This window comes from Nicotiana tomentosiformis, chromosome 1, assembly GCF_000390325.3.
Source record: "Nicotiana tomentosiformis chromosome 1, ASM39032v3, whole genome shotgun sequence".
Classification (NCBI taxonomy): domain Eukaryota; kingdom Viridiplantae; phylum Streptophyta; class Magnoliopsida; order Solanales; family Solanaceae; genus Nicotiana; species Nicotiana tomentosiformis.
In genome coordinates, this window is record NC_090812.1 from 130075809 (window position 1) to 130097094 (window position 21286).

The window sequence follows — 21286 nt, forward strand, 5'->3', positions numbered from 1 at the left end:
GACCACTTCCGGCCATTTTTTGAAAATCTTCCTTCAGAACAGTTGGGTCGCCTGGTAATTCCGATCCTACCCCTACTGTTTTCATTTCATTCCGACAACTTTGAGTTTTTTCCGGTAGCTACAGTACTATTCCGGCAGCTACAGTAGATTCCGGCAGCTACAGTATTTCAGTATTCTGTTTCTGTGTTTCCGTACACTGTCTCAGTGGATTACAGTTGATTCTTTCTCCTATTTGGTAATAATTTGTAACAATGTCTTTGGGATTTGATGCTTTTGGGTCTAGAAACATGAGTTCTGGAAACTCTAGTGCTATTATTACCTCGGAACCTTTAATGGGAGGTTCAAACTACTTAGCTTGGGCTTCATCTGTCGAGTTATGGTGTAGAGGTCAAGGTGTTCAAGATCATCTAATCAAACAGTCTAGCGATGGAGATGAAAAGGCAATAGCACTTTGGGCAAAAATCGATGCTCAGTTATGTAGCATCTTGTGGCGATCTATTGATTCCAAGTTGATGCCCTTGTTTCGTCCATTCCAGACATGTTATTTGGTTTGGGCAAAGGCACGCACCTTATACACTAATGACATATCTCGCTTCTATGATGTGATATCACGGATGACAAACTTAAAGAAGCAGGAATTGGATATGTCTACTTACTTGGGTCAAGTACAGGCAGTCATGGAGGAATTTGAGAAGTTGATGCCAGTTTCGGCTAGTGTGGAAAAACAACAAGAGCAGCGACAGAAGATGTTTCTCGTTCTTACCCTCGCTGGACTTCCTAATGATCTTGATTCAGTACGCGACCAGATTTTGGCTAGTCCGTCTGTCCCGACAGTTGATGAATTATTCTCTCGATTACTCCGCCTTGCTGCAGCACCAAGTCCACCAGTGAGCTCATCACAGATACTTGATTCCTCTGTTCTTGCATCCCAGACAATGGATGTTCGGGCATCTCAAACTATGGAGCATAGACGAGGAGGAGGTCGTTTTGGAAGATCTAGACCCAAGTGTTCTTATTGTCACAAACTTGGACACACTCGTGAAATGTGTTATTCCTTACATGGTCGTCCACCCAAAAATGCTTACATTGCTCAGACCGAGACTCCAGGTAACCAAGGATTTTCTTTATCTAAAGAAGAATATAATGAGCTCCTTCAGTATCGAGCAAGTAAGCAGACATCTCCACAAGTAGCCTCAGTTGCTCAGACTGATACTTCTGGTAATTCTTTTGCTTGTGTTTCCCAGTCTAGCACTCTTGGCCCATGGGTCATGGACTCCGGCGCTTCTGATTATATCTCTGGTAATATATCACTTTTGTCAAATATTGTATATTCACAGTCTCTTCCCACTGTTACTTTAGCCAATGGATGTCAAACTAAGGCAAAAGGAGTTGTACAAGCTAATCCCTTGTCTTCTATCACCCTAGATTCCGTTCTTTATGTCCCTGGCTGTCCTTTTAGTCTTGCATCTGTTAGTCGTTTGACTCGTGCCCTCCATTGTGGTATATACTTTATTGACGATTCTTTTATTATGCAGGACCGCAGTACGGGACAGACAATTGGTACAGGACGTGAATCAGAAGGCCTTTACTACCTTAACTCACTCAGTCCTTCCACAACATGTCTAGTTACAGATCCTCCAGATCTAATCCACAGACGTTTAGGACATCCGAGTTTATCCAAACTTCAGAAGATGGTGCCTAGTTTATCTAGTTTGTCTACATTAGATTGTGAGTCGTGTCAACTTGGGAAACATACCCGAGCCTCCTTTTCGCGTAGTGTTGAGAGTCATGCAGAGTCTGTCTTCTCCTTAGTTCATTCTGATATATGGGGTCCTAGTAGAGTCAGTTAATCCTTGGGATTTCGTTACTTTGTCAGTTTCATTGATGATTATTCAAGATGTACTTGGTTTTTCTTAATGAAAGATCGTTCTGAGTTATTTTCTATATTCCAGAGTTTCTGTGCTGAAATCAAAAACCAATTTGGTGTTTCTATTCGCATTTTTCGCAGTGATAATGCCTTAGAATATTTATCTTCTCAATTTCAGCAATTTATGACTTCTCAGGGAATTATTCATCAGACATCTTGTCCTTATACCCCTCAGCAAAATGGGGTTGCTGAGAGAAAGAATAGGCACCTTATTGAGACTGCTCGCACACTTCTAATTGAATCTCGTGTTCCGTTGCGTTTTTGGGGCGATGCAGTTCTCACAGCTTGTTATTTGATTAATCGGATGCCTTCATCTCCCATCAAGAATCAGATTCCGCATTCAGTATTGTTTCCCCAGTCACCCTTATACTCTCTTCCACCTCGTGTTTTTGGGAGCACGTGTTTTGTTCATAACTTAGCCCCTGGGAAAGATAAGTTAGCTCCCCGTGCTCTCAAGTGTGTCTTCCTTGGTTATTCTCGTGTTCAGAAGGGATATCGTTGTTATTCTCCAGATCTTCGTAGGTACCTTATGTCAGCTGACGTCACATTTTTTGAGTCTAAACCTTTCTTTACCTCTGCTGACCACCATGATATATCTGAGGTCTTACCTATACCGACCTTTGAGGAGTTTACTATAGCTCCTCCTCCACTTTCGACCACAGAGTTTTCATCCATACCAACCGTTGAGGAGTCTAGTGTTGTTCCCCTAGTTCCCCGGCCACAGGAACACCACTCTTGACTTATCATCGTCGTTTGCGTCCTCCATCAGGCCCAACTGGTTCTCGTCCTGCACCTGACCCTGCTCCTAGTACACCGATTGCACTTCGGAAAGGTATAAGGACCAAACTTAACCCTAATCCTCATTATGTCGGTTTGAGCTATCATCGTCTGTCATCTCCCCATTATGCTTTTATATCTTCTTTGTCCTCAGTTTCCATCCCTAAGTCTACAGGTGAAGCGTTGTCTCATCCAGGATGGCGCCAGGCTATGAGTGACGAGATGTCTGCTTTACATACAAGTGGTACTTGGGAGCTTGTTCCTCTTCCCTCAGGTAAATCTACTGTTGGTTGTCGTTGGGTTTATGCAGTCAAAGTTGGTCCCGATGGACAGATTGATCGACTTAAGGCCCGTCTTGTTGCCAAAGGATATACTCAGATATTTGGGCTCGATTACAGTGATACCTTCTCTCCCGTGGCTAAAGTGGCTTCAGTCCGCCTTTTTCTATCCATGGCTGCGGTTCGTCATTGGCCCCTCTATCAGCTGGACATTAAAAATGCCTTTCTTCACGGTGATCTTGAGGATGAGGTTTATATGGAGCAACCACCTGGTTTTGTTGCTCAGGGGGAGTCTCGTGGCCTTGTATGTCGCTTGCGTCGGTCACTTTATGGTCTAAAGCAGTCTCCTCGAGCCTGGTTTGGTAAGTTCAGCACGGTTATCCAGGAGTTTGGCATGATTCGTAGTGAAGCTGATCACTCTGTGTTTTATCGGCACTCTGCTTCAAGTCTCTGTATTTATCTGGTAGTCTATGTTGATGATATTGTTATTACTGGCAATGATCAGGATGGTATTACCAACCTGAAACAGCATCTCTTCCAGCACTTCCAAACTAAGGATCTAGGCAGATTGAAGTACTTTCTGGGTATTGAGGTTGCCCAGTCTAGCTCAGGTATTGTTATTTCTCAAAGAAAATATGCTTTAGACATTCTTGAGGAGACGGGGATGATAGGTTGCAGACCTGTTGAGACTCCGATGGATCCGAATTCTAAACTTCTGCCAGGACAGGGGGAGCCATTTAGCGATCCTGCAAGCTATAAGCGGCTGGTTGGTAAATTAAATTATCTCACAGTGACTAGACACGACATTTCTTATCCTGTGAGTGTTGTAAGTCAGTTTATGAATTCTCCCTGTGATAGTCATTCGGATGCAGTTGTCCGCATTATTCGGTATATAAAATCGGCTCCAGGCAAAGGGTTACTGTTTGAGGATCGAGGTCATAAGCAGATCGTTGGATACTCAAGCCGGTGCATACAAATCATATGTACCGAGCTTGTTACATATATAACTAATACGAGGACCAGTGAAAGACTTGGTGAAGATATCTGCAAGTTAATCATTTGACCTCACAAACTTTGTAGCAATCTCTCCTGAAAGTATCTTTTCTCTGACGAAGTGACAATCAATCTCAATGTGTTTAGTTCTCTCATGGAACACCGGATTTGATGCAATATGAAGGGCAGCTTAATTATCGCACACAAGTTCCATCCGACTGATTTCACCAAATTTCAACTCCTTGAGCAATTGTTTGGTCCAGACTAGCTCACATGTTGCCATAGCCATTGCTCGATATTCTGCTTCTGCACTAGACCGAGCAACTACATTCTGTTTCTTGCTCTTCCAGGACACCAAATTTCCGCCTACTAAAACACAATATCCAGACGTAGAACGTCTATCAGAAGGTGATCCTGCCCAATCAGCATCTGAGTATCCAATGATCTGCTCATGACCTCGATCCTCAAAGAGTAACCCTTTGCCTGGAGCCGATTTTATATACCGAATAATGCGGACAACTGCATCCTAATGACTATCACAGGGAGAATTCATAAACTGACTTACAACACTCACAGGATAAGAAATGTCGTGTCTAGTCACTGTGAGATAATTTAATTTACCAACCAGCCGCTTATAGCTTGCAGGATCGCTAAGCGGCTCCCCCTGTCCTGGCAGAAGTTTAGAATTCGGATCCACCGGAGTGTCAACAGGTCTGCAACCTATCATCCCTGTCTCCTCAAGAATGTCTAAAGCATATTTTCTTTGAGAAATAACAATACTTGAGCTAGACTGAGCAACCTCAATACCTAGAAATTACTTCAATCTGCCTAGATCCTTAGTTTGGAAGTGTTGGAAGAGATGCTGCTTCAGATTGGTAATACCATCCTGATCATTGCCAGTAATAACAATATCATCAACATAGACTACTAGATAAATACAGAGACTTGAAGCAGAGTGCCGATAAAACACAGAGTGATCAGCTTTACTACGAGTCATGCCAAACTCCTGGATAATCGTGCTGAACTTACCAAACCAGGCTCGAGGAGACTGCTTTAGACCATAAAGTGACCGACGCAAGCGACATACAAGGTCACGAGACTCCCCATGAGCAAAAAACTCAGGTGGTTGCTCAATATAAACCTCATCCTCAAGATCACCGTGAAGAAAGGCATTCTTAATGTCCAACTGATAGAGAGGCCAATGACGAACAACAACCATGGATAGAAAAATGCGGACTGATGCGACTTTAGCCACGGGAGAGAAGGTATCACTGTAATCGAGCCCAAATATCTAAGTATATCCTTTGGCAACAAGACGGGCCTAAGTCGATCAACCTAGCCATCAGGACCAACCTTGACTGCATAAACCCAACGACAACCAATAGTCGATTTACCTGAGGGAAGAGGAACAAGCTCCCAAGTACCACTTGTATGTAAAGCAGACATCTCGTCACTCATAGCCTGTCGCCATCCTGGATGAGACAACGCTTAACCTGTAGACTTAGGGATGGAAACCGAGGACAAAAAAGATATAAAAGCATAATGGGGAGATGACAGACGATGATAACTTAAACCGACGTAATGGGGATTAGGATTAAGTGTGGTCAGTATACCTTTCCAAAGTGCAATCGGTGTACTAGGAAGAGACAAGTCCGAAGTAGGAGCAGGGTCGGGTGCAGGACGAGAACCAATTGGGCCTGATGTAGGGCGCGGACGACGATGATAAGTCAAGAGTGGTGTTCCTGTGGCTAAGGATCTAGGAGGAACAACACTAGACTCCTCAACGGTTGGTATGGGTGAAACTTCTATGGTAGAAGGTGGAGGAGGAGCTATAGTAAACTCCTCAAAGGTCGGTATAGGTAAGACCTCAGATATATCATGGTGGTCAGCAGAGGTAAAGAAAGGTTTAGACTCAAAAAATGTGACGTCAGCTGACATAAGGTACCTACGAAGATCAGGGGAATAACATCGATATCCCTTCTGAACACGAGAATAACCAAGGAAGACACACTTGAGAGCACGAGGAGCTAACTTATCTTTCCCAGGGGATAAGTTATGAACAAAACACGTGCTCCCAAAAACACGAGGTGGAAGAGAGTATAAGGGTGACTGGGGAAACAATACTGAATGCTGAATCTTATCCTTGATGGGAGATGAAGGCATCCGATTATTCAAATAACAAGTTGTGAGAACTGCATCGCCCCAAAAACGCAACGGAACACGAGATTCAATTAGAAGTGTGCGAGCAGTCTCAATAAGGTGCCTATTCTTTCTCTCTGCAACCCCATTTTGCTGAGCGGTATAAGGACAAGATGTCTGATGAATAATTCCTTGAGAAGTCATAAACTGTTAAAACTGAGAAAGATAAATATTCTAAGGCATTATCACTGCGAAAAATGCGAATAGAAACACCGAATTGGTTTTTGATTTCAGCACAGAAACTCTGGAATATAGAAAATAACTCAGAACGATCTTTCATTAAGAAAAGTCAAGTACATCTTGAATAATCATCAATAAAACTAACAAAATAACGAAATCCCAAAGTTGAACTGACTCTACTAGGACCCCATATATCAGAATGAACTAAGGAGAAAACAGACTCTGCATGACTCTCAACACTACGCGGAAAGGAGACTCGGGTATGTTTCCCAAGCTGACACGACTCACAATCTAATGTAGACAAACTAGGCACCATCTTCTGAAGTTTGGATAAACTCGGATGTCCTAAACGTCTGTGGATTAGGTCTAAAGGATCTGTAACTAGACATGTTGTGGAAGGACTGAGTGAGTTAAGGTAGTAAAGGCCTTCTGATTCACGTCTTGTACCAATTGTCTGTCACGTACTGCGGTCCTGCATAATAAAAGAATCGTCAATAAAATATATATCACAATGGAGGGCACGAGTCAAACGACTAACAGATGCAAGACTAAAAGGACAGTCAGGGACATAAAGATCGGAATCTAGGGTGATAGAAGACAAGGGATTAGCTTGTCCAACTACTTTTGCCTTAGTTTGACATCCATTGGCTAAAGTAACAGTGGGAAGAGACCGTGAATATACAATATTTGACAAAAGTGATATATTACCAGAGATGTGATCAGAAGCGCCTGAGTCCATGACCCATGGTCTAAGAGTATGGTCTAAGAGTACTAGACTGGAAAACACAAGCAAAAGAATTACCAGCAACAGAAGTATCAGTCTGAGCAACCGAGGCTACTTGTGGAGATGTCTGCTTACTTGCTCGATACTGAAGAGCTCATTATATTCTTCTTTAGATAAAGAAAATCCCCGGTTACCTGTAGTCTCGGTCTGAGCAATGTAAGCATTTTTGGGTGGACGACCAGGTAAGGAATAGCACATTTCACGAGTGTGTCCAAGATTGTGACAATAAGAACACTTGGGTCTAGATCTTCCAAAACGACCTCCTCCTCGTCTATTCTCCATAGTTTGAGACGCCCGAACATCCACTGTCTGGGATGCGAGAACAGAGGAATCAAGTATCTGTGATGAGATCACTGGGTGACTTGGTGCTGTAGCAAGGCGGAGTAATCGAGAGAATAATTCATCAACTGTGGGGACAGTCGGACTAGCCAAAATCTGGTCGCGTACTGAATCAAGATCATTAGGAAGTCCAGCGAGGGTAAGAACTAGAAACATCTTCTGTTGCTGCTCTTGTTGTTTTTCAACACTAGCAGAAACTGGCATCAACTTCTCAAATTCCTCCGTGACTGTCTGTACTTGACCCAAGTAAGTAGACATATCTAATTCCTGCTTCTTTAAGTTTGTCATCCACGATATCACATCATAGAAGCGAGATATGTCATTAGTGTATAAGGTACGAGCCTTTGCCCAAACCAAATAACATGTCTGGAATAGACGAAACAAGGGTATCAACTTGAAATCAATAGATCGCCACAAGATGCTACATAAATGAGCATTGATCTTTGCCCAAAGTGCTATCGCCTTTTCATCTCCTTCGCTAGACTGTTTGATTAGATGATCTTGAACACCTTGACCTTTACACCACAACTCGACAGATGAAGCCCAAACTAAGTAGTTTGAACTTCCCATTAAAGGTTCTGAGGTATTCATAACACTAGAGCTTCCAGAACTGATGTTTCTAGACCCAAAAACATCAAATCCCAAAGACATCGTTACAAATTATTACCAAATAAGAGAGAATCAACTGTAATCCACTGAAACAGAGTAAGGAAACACTGAAACATAATAAGGGAATACTGTAGTCGTCGGAATCTTACTGCAGCTGCCGGAAAAAACTCAAAGTGGTTGGAATGAAACGAAAACAGTAAGGGTAGGATCGGAATTACCAGGCGACCCAACTGTTATGAAGGAATGTTTTCAAAAAATGGCCGGAAGTGGTCTAAGACACTTGGGTTTCATTATTTTCTAATAAACCATTTGGAGGAGGCATCTCTTCCATATTATAATCCATCATTCCAGATGTTATATAAAGCTAATCTATCATTTAATGGATTCCTCTCAACACAGTCTAGTGAAACTTGATAGAAGATATTATAGCATCGATCATTGTAAGAGTAAGTTTAAACATTGGAGAGGTGTGAGCATCCAAACATTAAATCATTGACTGGTTGCTGAGACTAATGGACACTTTGACCTGTGTAAGGAACAATAGTAAATTGGCTGTTGAAAAATATATGTGATAGAGAAAACGTAAATCATATATAATACTGAATTGCTATTTGCTAAATGAATTTCAATTCTTGAAACTTGTGAAACTTGCACGGAATGCTTGTACTTTAGAAGTGTTGGACATTTGTGATGTTCCCAAATAGAAAGCCTAACATAAAATGGTATATAGGGAGCACTCGTTCAATTTCAACATAGAAAATTTAGTCGAATATGTAATTGTGAACTTATCTCTGCTGCCAATCATATTTTTCACTGTATGGTCTCACACGTAATTACTAGTAAACGAATCTTACTTTCATGCCTTATCTAAATGTTTCTATCATGTTGCACCACTATACACTTTAAAAGGCAGGGATCAAGACATAAGATATTGTTGCTCCAAGCATACCTGAAGCACATTAGCATCAGTTGTGATCATATTTGTAATTTTGCCAGATGGAAACTGCTTACGGCCCTCAAGTGTTAATCTTACAGATTTGCGGAATATGGCAGCTACCTAAATGCAAAAAAATACACGACTTCCGTTAAGTCAACTTGCAAGACTTCCAAAACAGATTATGATGCCATCCTCTACACAATTAAGATAGATAGCTGAATATTTTATGGGTAGTTTCTTCAAAGTCAGAAACGGCTTCTAATTGTCATAGTGGATGTTCATTCACCATATAAGATGAAAAAGAATAACAGGCGAATAAGGACATCAACTGGTAATTTGTTTGCAGAAAAGGTGAAAGGTGAATGACATATCTTTTGTCTCCACAAAAAGTATGATTTCGAACTAAGAATACTAAAGTTTCGTCTTTTGCTATATTTTTTACTCTACGTTCACCAAAGAGCAAAATTTTGTGTTGTATAGTGTTTAAAGCCATAACCGCAAAGTTGTGGAAACGTGCAAAAACTTTCTATATCTAGAAAAAGTTTAACTTTAAACTTCTCATTTTACTCGATGCGATGATGTACCAACAAATATCTAGCCTTGGTTTAGACCACAACTTTCAAAAGTCTTTCTTTCTTTCAAAACTCCGTGCTCATTCACATAAAATGGATGGAGGGAGCATGTGATCATCAAAACTATTGTACAAAAAAGAAGGAAAAAAAAAATTGGTTTTATCACAATTTACCTTTGAACTAAAGTAAAGAACAAGGTAAAAGCAAACATTATAGGGAATTAATCATGTGAGGCAGTGCGCTTAAGTTGTATCGCATTCATTAAAAGCAGAAGCGACTGGAGGAGAAATCCAAAAATAACAATAGGACATGCACTGTAGTTTTGAGAAAGATCATACCAGAGTCGATCTCATCCTGAAACCAACACGCGTGACATTCTGAAAGTACTGAGCTTCACATAGTACTCCAAATGACTGGACCAAGTAAAAAATACAAGTCAGAAAGTGTGTATGTATAAATATATATATATATATATATGTGTGTGTGTATGTGCGCGCGCGAGCGCACGCGCGTGTGTGTGAGAGAGAGAGAAAGCATCGGAAAAAATATATTATTGATGTCTTAATTATAATACAGTGAGCCCTATTTATAACTATACATAATCTACTCCTATTCAATGTGCGACTCGGACTAATTATATAATTATCTAACGCTCCCCCTCAAGCAGTGCATACAAATCATATGTACCGAGCTTGTTACATATGTAACTAATACGAGGACTAGTGAGGGACTTGGTGAAAATATCTGCAAGCTGATCAATTATAGCAATATCTCCTGGGAGTATCTTTTCTCTGACGAAGTGACAGTCAATCTCAATGTGTTTAGTTCTCTCATGGAACACCGGATTCGATGCAATATGAAAAACAGCTTGATTATCACACACAAGTTCCATCTGGTCGATCTCACCAAATTTCAACTCCTTGAGCAACTGTTTGATTCAAACTAGCTTACATGTTGCCATAGTCATTGCTCGATATTCTGCTTCTGCACTAGACCGAGCAACCACATTCTGTTTCTTGCTCTTCCAAGACACCAAATTACCTTCAACTAAAACACAATATCCAGACATAGAACGTCTATTAGAAGGTGATCCTGTCCAATCAGCATCTGAGTATCCAACGATTTGCCCATGGCCTCGATCCTCAAACAATAATCCTTTGTCTAGATCTGATTTTATATACCGAAGAATGCGACCAACTACATCCCAATGACTATCACATGGAGAATCTATAAACTGACTCATAACACTCACAGGAAAAGAAATATCAGGTCTAGTCACTGTGAGGTAATTTAATTTACCAACCAACTACCTATATCTTGCAGGATCGCTAAGCGGCTCCCCCTGACCTGGCAGAAGTTTAGAATTCGGATCCATAGGAGTGTCAACGGGTCTACAGCCTATCATTCATGTCTCCTCAAGAATGTCTAAGGCATACTTCCGTTGTGAGATCACAAAACCTGAGCTAGACTAAGCGACCTCAATACCCAGAAAGTGTTTTAATCTGCCCAGATCCTTAGTCTGAAAGTGTTGAAAGAGATGCTGCTTCAACTTATTAATACCATCATGATCATTGCCGGTAATAATAATATCGTCAACATAAACCACTAAATAAATACAGAGATTTGAAGCAGAATACCGATAAAACACAGAGTAATCAGTTTCACTATGAGTCATGCCAAACTCCTGAATAACTATGCTGAACTTACCAAACCAGGCTCGAGGAGACTGCTTTAGACCATAGAGGGACCGACACAACCGACATACAAGGCCACTAGACTCCCCCTGAGCAGCAAAACCAGGTGGTTGCTCTATATAAACTTCATCCTCAAGGTTACCGTGAAGAAAAGCATTCTTAATGTCCAACTGATAGAGAGGCCAATGGCGAACAGCAGCCATGGATAGAAAAAGGCGGACTAGTGCTATTTTAGCCACGGGAGAGAAAGTATCACTATAATCGAGACCAAATATCTGAGTATATCCTTTGGCAACAAGAAGAGCCTTAAGTCGATCAACCTGGCCATCTAGACCAACTTTGACTACACACACCCAGCGACAACCAATAGTAGATTTACCTGAAGGAAGAGGAACAAGCTCCCAAGTACCACTCGTATGTAAAACAGACATCTCGTCAATCATAGCAGGTCGTCATCCTGGATGAGATAGTGTTTCGCCTGTAGACTTAGGGATAGAAACAGAGGACAAAGATAATACAAACGCATAATGGGGTGATGGCAGACGATGATAACTTAAACCGACATAATGGGGATTAGAATTAAGTGTGGACCGTATACCTTTCCGAAGTGCAATTGGTGAACCAGGAGGAGGCAAACCCGAAGTAGAAGCTGGTCAGGTGCAGGAAGTGAATCAGCTAGGCCTGATGCTGGCGCGGACAATGACGATAAGTCAAGAGTGGTCTTCTTGTGGCTGGGGACCTAGGAGGAGCAACACTAGATTCCTAAATGGTTGGCATAGGTAAGACTTCTGTGGTTGAGGATGTAGGAAGAGCTATGGGTGGTGGAGCTAGAGCTAAAGTTGGAGCAGTAGGTGATGGAGCCGTGGAGGAAGGTGAAGGGAAATAGTGACTGAATCTCCAAAAGATGGAACTAGTAGCACCTCATAAATATCTAAGTGATCACCTAGGCCTGTGAAGTATGGCTGAGTTTCAAAGAAAGTAACATCAGCAGACATTAGGCACCATTGAAGGTCAAGTGAGTATCATCGATATCCCTTTTGCATTCTCGAGTAACCTAGAATACATACTTAAGAGCACGGGGAGCTAACTTATCTTTTCCTGGAGTAAGGTTATTAATAAAACATGTGCTCCCAAAGACACGAGGTGGAAGAGAGAGCAAGGGTGAGTGAGGAAACAACACAGAGAATGGAACTTGATTCTGGACAGCTGAGGATGCCATACGATTAATAAGATAACAAGATGTGAGAACTGCATCCCCCAAAAAACGCAACGGAATATGAGATTGTATGAGTAAGGTACGAGTAGTCTCAATGAGATGCCTATTCTTCCTTTCTGCTGACCCCTTTTGTTGAGATGTGTATGAACAATATGTTTGATGAATGATCCCATGAGAGTTCAAAAACTGCTGAAATGGAGAAGACAGATACTCTGAGGCATTATCACTATAAAATGTGCGGATAGAAACCCCAAATTGATTTTGGATTTCAGCGTGGAAGGTCTGAAAAATGGAAAACAACTCAGATCGATTTTTCATCAAGAATATCCAAGTGCACCTGGAATAATCATCAATGTAACTGACAAGGTAGCAGAATCCCAAGGTAGAACTGAACCGACTAGGACCCGAAACATCTTAATGGACTAAAGTGAAAGGTAACTCTACCCGAACTGACATGACTCACACTTTAGAGTGGACAAATGAGATAAACCAGGTATTATTTTCTGAAGTTTTGATAAACTAGGATGTCCCAATCGTTAATGCAATAAATCTGGTGAACCAGTAACAGAATAAGCCGTTGATGTAGGTTCATGTGATTTAGCAAGGATAAGGTAATAAAGTCCATTTGATTCACGCCCGGTACCAATGATCCGCCCCGTACTACGTTCCTGTATAAAAACAAGGTCATCAAGAAATAAAACAGAGGCAATTAAGTGATTTGGCTAAGCTGCTAACGGCTAAGAGATTAAAAGGACTATCGTGGACATAAAGAACTGAATTCAAAGACAAGGAAGGAAGCGGACTAGCTTGACCTATTCCAGTTGCCATGGTTTGAGACCCATTGACCGTTGTGACCGTTGGAACAAATTGAGAATGGGAAATAGTATTGATCGGAATTTGGTTTAAATTGGATTGGTAGGCTCTAAATTAAAGGGTGAGCAAGCTGTCCTGAAGAAGCTTTGCGAAAAATGAACGGAAAGTGGCTCACGCACAGCGCATGAGTCGGAACCCTCGCCGGAAAATTCTCTGTTGTTGGTGCTTGGCAGCTTTTCTGCCGGAAAAATTTTCTAGGGTTGATCGCCGGAGGGTGATCTACCTCGTGGTGGTGGTGTTTTTTGTAACAGAAAATGACTTTCACGTGGACAACCCTTAGGTCACCAGAAAAATTGCACAATGACTAAGTTCTTTCTTCCCGGTTACGATGGAATGACGCACCGAGATCTTTTCTCACCAATGCTCTGATACCATGTGAGAAAGCACGGAAAAAAATAATATTATAGATGTGTTAATTACAATACAATGAGCCCTATTTATAACTATACATAATACATATTCTATTCCTATTCAATGTGGGAGTCGGACTAATTACATAACTATCTAACATATATATATATATATATATATGTATATATGCATATATATGTATATATATGTACGTATATGCGGCTGGATTGAATAAAATTATTTAAATAAGACAAGCTAATCGAATGCCCAGAGAATCAAGCTTCTGAACTATCCAGCCGCGAGCAAGAAGAAAACTACGTGCTATTTGAATGAAAGCAACGAATTATAAGCTTTTAATATGATGAAGATTGAATCTTACCACCCCAACAAAAATCAGAAAAGCATATAGGTGGCCGACCCAAGTTGGTTCGCCTCGTTCCAGAGACTGTAAGCAATATCAAGTTAATAATGAAGAGATATAATATTAGTGAACCCAGAAGAGTGCATTACTTCCATGCATAATATGAAAATCAAAACAGCTACGGCATACAAGGTAACAGCTCAAAGAGGAGGAAACACAGAATGGGATTAGTCCTCCTAAAGACTCTCTTTCACAATTTACTACATATTCAATCTTGTTAACATCGCATATGCTTATGGATATATCTAGTGAAGGCACAATAGACTAATCTCTATATTAAGGTAAGATGGATCACAAACACTTCTGCCATTAAACAAAGTGCACTCTCTACCAAATTATGTTCTTTAACTTGTAATTACACCATTGTCCCATTTGACATAATTTGATTGAGCTTCAATTAACTAGTTAATTTGACTTACATATTGTATTAGCAGTGGTTGAAGAAGGTTTGGAAGTAAAGATTGATAAGCCGATGGATGTGACATTGTTAGACTAGTTAGATTCCCTGATTCCCTCAATGAGAATGTATCACAAGTGTAGACTTTGTATTCCTTATTAATTAGTCATTGGCAAATCAATGTTTACAAAATAAAAAGACCTTTCTCATATGTGTTGAGTGTGTACTAACTACGAGAAAATTACAGGTAAGTTTAAATGCATAAAACACTGAATTAGAGGAGATCAAAGTAAACAAAAGCCCAACAACCAAAAGTTACCTTTAAAAGACGATTAAGCAGTAGTGGTCCCACAAACTGGCAAAGATCACTACCAACCTAAGAATTGGCACAAAAAAAAGAATATTCACAAAGAACTTAAAAATCAGAAATGGCAGAAAGTTAAAAGATGACCCAAATAAGTTTCAGTTCCAGACGGGAAAGTGTAAGCCAAAAATATATTGCCATGGTGATAGAAAATTATAGGTAACCACAGAGAAGATTCCAGCATGAATTCTTTTAGATGGAATGATGGATAGGAGCCTGAATATCAGGATGAAGTTGAAAACTAGTAAGAAAGAAAATCAGTTCAGAGATAAAATTTTCTTCCCTATTAGTAAGCAAAAAGGTTACTCAATTTGCACTGCTGAGAATCCAGAATCTATACAAGAGGGAGGGATGAGCAAAAACGATCTCTTCTACACTCAACTTATATAAAATCAGCAAAAGCAAAGTTCTAGCACCCCCAAATTGACCTACAACAAAAATATGCATGACCACACATTTTTCCTTCTGTTTGATCTAAATCGCATGGGTGGAAGATCTGCCTTGTGTCCCATCTTTCTCTCCTCCATTCACCCTTCATGCATCACAAGCTGCAGATACCTGCTTGCCACTGCTTCTCCAGCCCAACAAGCATTACAACCATTTGGTTAGTTCTGCTATCACATTTTATCTTTACCGTTAATATTGTCCATTGTCTCCCTCAATACACAACACTTAATCTTGTCAGTCTTCTTTATAGCTACCCTGTCGTTTTCAACTCTGAAAAGGGTTTATTCTCTAAAAAGTTTCTAACCACACACCTAAGCCAAAAAGAAACAAAGATAAAAGAAAAGGAAACTCCTCCTGCACATTCACACAACAAGAAAAGGGATGTGTGGCTTGTGGAACCGATTTCCACAGATCTCTGCTAGCAGGTTATACATTTCCCTCCATTCCCCTCACTGAACTACAAATATCTTGCTCTGTGCAAATTTCCTCTTCCTCCATTAATCTTTTCGTCTTGCAAGCATCAACGTCCTTGTCCTCTTCCCATTTCAATTTTTGCTGAATAAAACAAGTCCAGCATCCTTACCTCCTTGTAGCATTCTTAAGCCTTCTTTAAACCAGAAAAGTCAATTTCCAAATACTGGCATGTGGATGCACTTAGGCAAAACATGACAGGCGGAGATAAAACTTAATGGCAGAGAGATTCACTTTGTCAAATGGTTTGAACTTTACTAAAAAACAAATTTATAAGGAACATAATCAAAGTGACAATTATCATCGCAGAAGACAAGTCAGCACCTTATATCATATGCAAAGTGATGATATGAAGAAAGACTTGTGAATAGTTAACTACACTAAGAGCAGTTAGAAGAACCCAAAAGACATATTGCCAACATTATTGGAACCTGTAGAAAACTGCAGAAAGCTATAAAACAACTCTTAACATCTAGTAGAAAAACTAAACTTTAAGGAAAAGATAACTAGATTTTATGACAAACTCCAAGGACTAAGCACATTACTTTGAAGAGGCCTCCATACCAGAACCTGTAGAAAATTGCAGAAAGATATAAGAGTAAGACTCATCTGCATAGCGGTGGAAGAAGAAGCACAAATATGGTTGCTTTCTCAATACTTAGGCAAAAGAAGACTGTTGTGAATAGAATGTAGCAAAAATCATACCTGCCTCCAAGACTGCAATTCAAAGCACGAAGAAGCCATGGTTTTTTCCTCTGAGATTCTTCAGCCCAACATTTTTGGAATCTGAAGAGTTGAAATGGATAATGTGTAACAACACTGTCTTACAGCTGATTATGCCAATATTGAGGGAAAAAGATACACCGATTACAAACCTTGCACTCAATGTCTCAGACTGATCCCATGTATCCAACTTCCAGACATCCTTTTCAGTGATTGGTCTGTTACAGCCTTGTTGCAAGAGGGGAGTTATCCATCCAAAAGAAATCCCTACCAGAGTTAAGGAACTCCAATTATCATTTAGCCATTGATAGAAGATAGTTCGATTCCCATAGGACCTACCATTTTTCGGTTATGAAAACTCATAAGAAAATTAGATTCAAGTTCATTAAATACAAAAGGCATAAAGTCATTGTAGTTTGAAAGAATTAACAAGAGATGAATGCAAAATCCGCAAGTGCAAATCAGTGCAATAGTTTTTACCAACTTTCTTATAGTATAACCCAAATGAAACCACTTCAGGATTAACTGGCCAGGGTTAAAACTAAAAGGCAGAACCCACTGACTTGACAGAATGCTTGCATATCTCTCAGGGCAAATACGGTCTGCTCCAACTGTTTCATCATTATTGTAATCAATGGACTCACTCCTTAGTGGAACATAGCCCGAGAAAGGATCCAAATTAGGAAGATGAACAAGAAGCAGAGCCCCAAATAAAATCTGCATCACAGACATTTCAGATTTAGTAATCCAATCTCTAGTGGAACAAAATGTAGGTAATTAAGGTATAATATTTGGTCTTGTACTATTAAGAACTAGTGAAACTACAACATACATCTGTTAGTTGCCTATTCATTTCAGAACAAGAGATAAACTTAAGTACCAGAATGCAGCCTGTATCACAATTTCCTCCAGCTAAATATGGTCAAGATTTTCTTTGTTCCTTTGCATATGTAAATACATTTCATGACTGATCTGTTGAAGACATAATTAAGTAAATAAAAGTATGTTCTCTCTAACAGCTTAAGCTTCTAGATGAGGTGGTTACACACTTCAACATGGTATCAGAGCAGGCTGAGGTCCTGGGTTCGAGTCTCACCGCCGCCCAATATCAAAAAGAATTTCCACGTGCTTGGCTCATCAAAAAGAATCAAGCCTGCACGTGCGGGGGCGTGTTGAAGACATAATTAAGTAAATAGAAGTGTGTTCTCTCTAACAGTTTAAGCTTTTAGATGAGATGGTTACACACCTCAACATGATCGAACTACTTGAATGTAGTTTTACGTAGTCTGATATTCAGGACACTACATATTACAGAAAAGAAATACTTCTAGACTCCATTCAAAATCAATATATCTTTTCGACAAGGTAAATCAATTCTAATCCTGGGCAAATCCCCTTGAAAGATTATATGACTGATTAATTTTGAAAGCTGGAAAAGGTGCAAAAATGCAACCAGTAAAAGCTAATAGATGATAAGGACATCACAAGTACCTGACAGATGACTGAACTGTAATAGATGTACAGTGTAAACCTGCACAATTTAGTAAAAGCTATGAGTACGCCGTGCCGATTTAGATAGCATAAGTTTACATACAGATAAGCATCTTGCAATGCAATCAGATAGGGTTGCTTATTAAGGTATTGAACGAATGAAGACAAGTTGTGAGTCGAGAATCAAAATCCTACTGTACAGAAAACAACAGTCTAGTTCTTGCAATCCATCTCTTTCAAGTTACATGCACTCCTCTTCACTCCTCTTTTGAACAGAATATGTTCAGTTATTCCTGTTCTCATAGAAAAGCTTGCAACTTCACTTCTTTGTTTAGAAAAAATAAGCACCAGACCTTAAAGCCTACATATTCTTTGAAGAGGTAAAAACTTAAATGCGTTTAAGAAGGTACCAGCTTACAAAAGTGAATAACTCTGTCCACCACAGAAGCGGAATACATTACTATAACTGAAGGATCCAAGAAATTGTTGTAAATGAAAAAGTTTACTTGATCTGGCTTTTAGCAATCGTAGTATGCTCTATTTTGGGACAATCAGAGTGTTAACTGCCTCACCAAACACTCCACTTTTCATTCTAAAATGAAATATATCAATAGAAAGTATCATTGGGTCAGAATGCCTGTGGAAGAAAATTGTTTGAGGTTACGAAGATTCACTGATGATAATCCTTCTGATATGCTAGCAAAGGTGGTGACTGCAAATAAGAATCAGTTTGCAGACAACTAGCAGGCGTGAAGCCTGTCTAACACTTCTTATGCTTGAAGACTTATTGATCTCCTTTGACTGGAGGGGAAGTTTGTTGGGCCCACGCCCACTTTTCCAACCAAGTGGCCTAATTGTCATTCTCAAATTTTGTGTGGGTTTGGGTTTGGTCTAAATTCCTTTTTGTTTGGATTTGGTTTCTTCTTAAACTTTTATAAAAGGCTCCTTAGTGGCAAAGAGAGAGATTAGAGCAGCCGTTTTTCAAGAAAAGAGAGGAAAAAAAAATTCTCTTTGCTGCAGAATTTTTATGTGACCTGCCAGCTTGAAATTGTGTTTTCTTATTCGTTCAACGGTAGAACGAGCTAAAATTTTGTGGGATATCCTAACATCCTATATTTCGGATCTGAATGGTGGAGATTGTGTTTAAAGATCTTTAGCTGTAGACTTGAGCCACAAACAGTTGCTTGTTTCTGTGTGATTCTTTCTCATTCTTCACTTATTTTCTTGTTACTCCTGTTGCTATTGTTTCTCCCGATTCGGCACCGGTGTTGTGACCATTTTGGAGGACTTTTGTGAATCTACTATGGTCAAGTGGAGCTTTTGATGGACCGAAGTTTTGTGGGTTTTACTCTTAGCTTTGGAGAGGTTTTTCACGAAATTGGTCTCTCATTCTATCGTTATTCTCTAGAGTTATCTTTTGGCTTTACACTAACTATGAAAACCATCCTGCTCAAGTCTTATTGATTCGTCATAGCCAGCTTGCGTTAGTTTATTTTTCTCACATGTTGGGATGAAATAATCCCTAGCTTCATTCAAAAAGAATTACTGCCTTTGACCAATTTTATGTGACAAACTTTCCTTTTTAGTTTGTCCCAAAAAACGAATGATACATTTCTATATTTAGAAACAATTTAACTTTAAACTTACCTATTTTTCCTTTAATGAGATGATTTATAGTCACAAAAATGTTTGTGCCACAAGTTTCAAAAGTCTTTCTTTCGTTCTTAAACTCCGTGCCAGTTGCACCCAAGGGTATGGCCTAGTGGTCAACGAAGTGGGTTGAGAACCATGAGCTCTCAGGTTCAAATACCAGCGGAGGAAAAGAAAATACTAGGTAATTTCTTCCCATCTGTCCAAGCCTTGGAGGACATAGTTACCTAGTATCTGTTACTGGTGGGAGGTAGTAAGTATCTCGTGGAACTAGTCGAGGTGCACACAAGTCAACGGTTATACAAAAAAAAAAAATTGGGCCAGTCAAACACCATCACATAAATTGGGATGGAGGAAATATATAAGATGTGTAATTGTAGTATTTGGGAACTTTTGGTAGTAGCATTGGACTCATAGTCGTAAAGTTTCCTAATACAGTAGTCTATACTAAGTTTGTGATTCCGGGACACATGATTTATATCTACTCAAATTCACATCGTTTCCTCTACCTTGTTTTCCTATTGAGTTGGCTACAGGACCACAAAATATAATTCCTATCTGGTTCCCATTTATCTTGCTCAATATGTACAAAGTGTTTTTCATTTGTTCTTGCATCTACTACTACCAATTCACCGTGCTAGTTGCAAGTTTTATCCTACTTGACTATTAAACCACTACTCTCCTTGAACGTTGCATACTCTCCTCTACTAGCCCCCACTATGGAAAGTTAAAAGGCTTGATATATTTTAAGACAAAGGCCTTCTATTAATCATATATGACATGTTAGTTTACAGATATGTATAGTGTAGTCTTGTCCCACATTGGAAGAGGAGTAATATCTCCTTGTAGTGTATAGCTATAAATAGGGACCTCTTGTATTGTATTTATCATCCAATATCAATAACATATTTTCTCCCGTGCCTTCTCACATGGTATCAGAGCATTAGTGAGAAAAGATCGTTGTGCGCCATTCCAGCGTTAACCGGGGAGAAAGAACTTAGTCATTGTGCAATTTTTCCGGTGACCTAAGGCTTGTCTAAGTGAAAGTCACTTTCTGTCGGTGTTGTGCTAAAACCAACACCACCACGAGGTAGATCACCCTCCGACGACCAACCCCTGAAATTTTATCCAGCAGAAAAGCCGCCACGCTCCTCCACGCGCCGGCAACAACTTTTCCGACGAGGGTTCCGGCCATTATTTCGCGAAACTTCTTCAGGACAGTGTGCTCTCCTCAAAATTCCGAGCCTTTCCCATCTAATTCAAATCAAATTCCGACCACTTTTATATTTTTCGGGCATGAACAGTGACCTTTCCGGCCATTTTTTGAAAACATTTCTTCAGGACAGCTTGCTCGCAAAAGAATTCCGAGTCTATCCATCCTGGTTACGACAAATTCTGACAGGTTTGGAATTTTCCGGCGAGCTACAGTGTTTCCGGCGTGAACAATGTTTCCGACGCAGAACAGTGTTCTGTTTTCCTGCTGTAAACAGTGTTTTTCAAGCTATTTCTTCAGTTTTCTCACAGGAGTTGCTTATTTTCACTATTTCAAGTTAACCCTACTACTACAAATTGTAGCGACATGGGAACCGATGC

General features: G+C 40.0%; 1 protein-coding gene across 4 annotated transcripts in view; it reads right to left on the bottom strand.

The window, feature by feature from the left end:
* The window catches only part of LOC104087051 (ABC transporter C family member 12-like), a 71942-nt gene that overhangs the window by 41001 nt on the left and 9655 nt on the right, over positions 1-21286 (bottom strand). For all 4 annotated transcript variants that reach the window (XM_070191490.1, XM_070191487.1, XM_070191486.1 and 1 more), the window contains exons 4-12: positions 18044-18083; positions 17116-17269; positions 16705-16819; positions 16535-16615; positions 16375-16399; positions 14867-14923; positions 14109-14174; positions 9934-10008; positions 9036-9143 (exon numbers count right to left, since the gene is read on the bottom strand). In XM_070191490.1, the coding sequence (XP_070047591.1) occupies positions 9036-9143; positions 9934-10008; positions 14109-14174; positions 14867-14923; positions 16375-16399; positions 16535-16615; positions 16705-16819; positions 17116-17269; positions 18044-18083 (721 nt within the window). The remainder of the gene's footprint in view (positions 1-9035; positions 9144-9933; positions 10009-14108; positions 14175-14866; positions 14924-16374; positions 16400-16534; positions 16616-16704; positions 16820-17115; positions 17270-18043; positions 18084-21286) is intronic.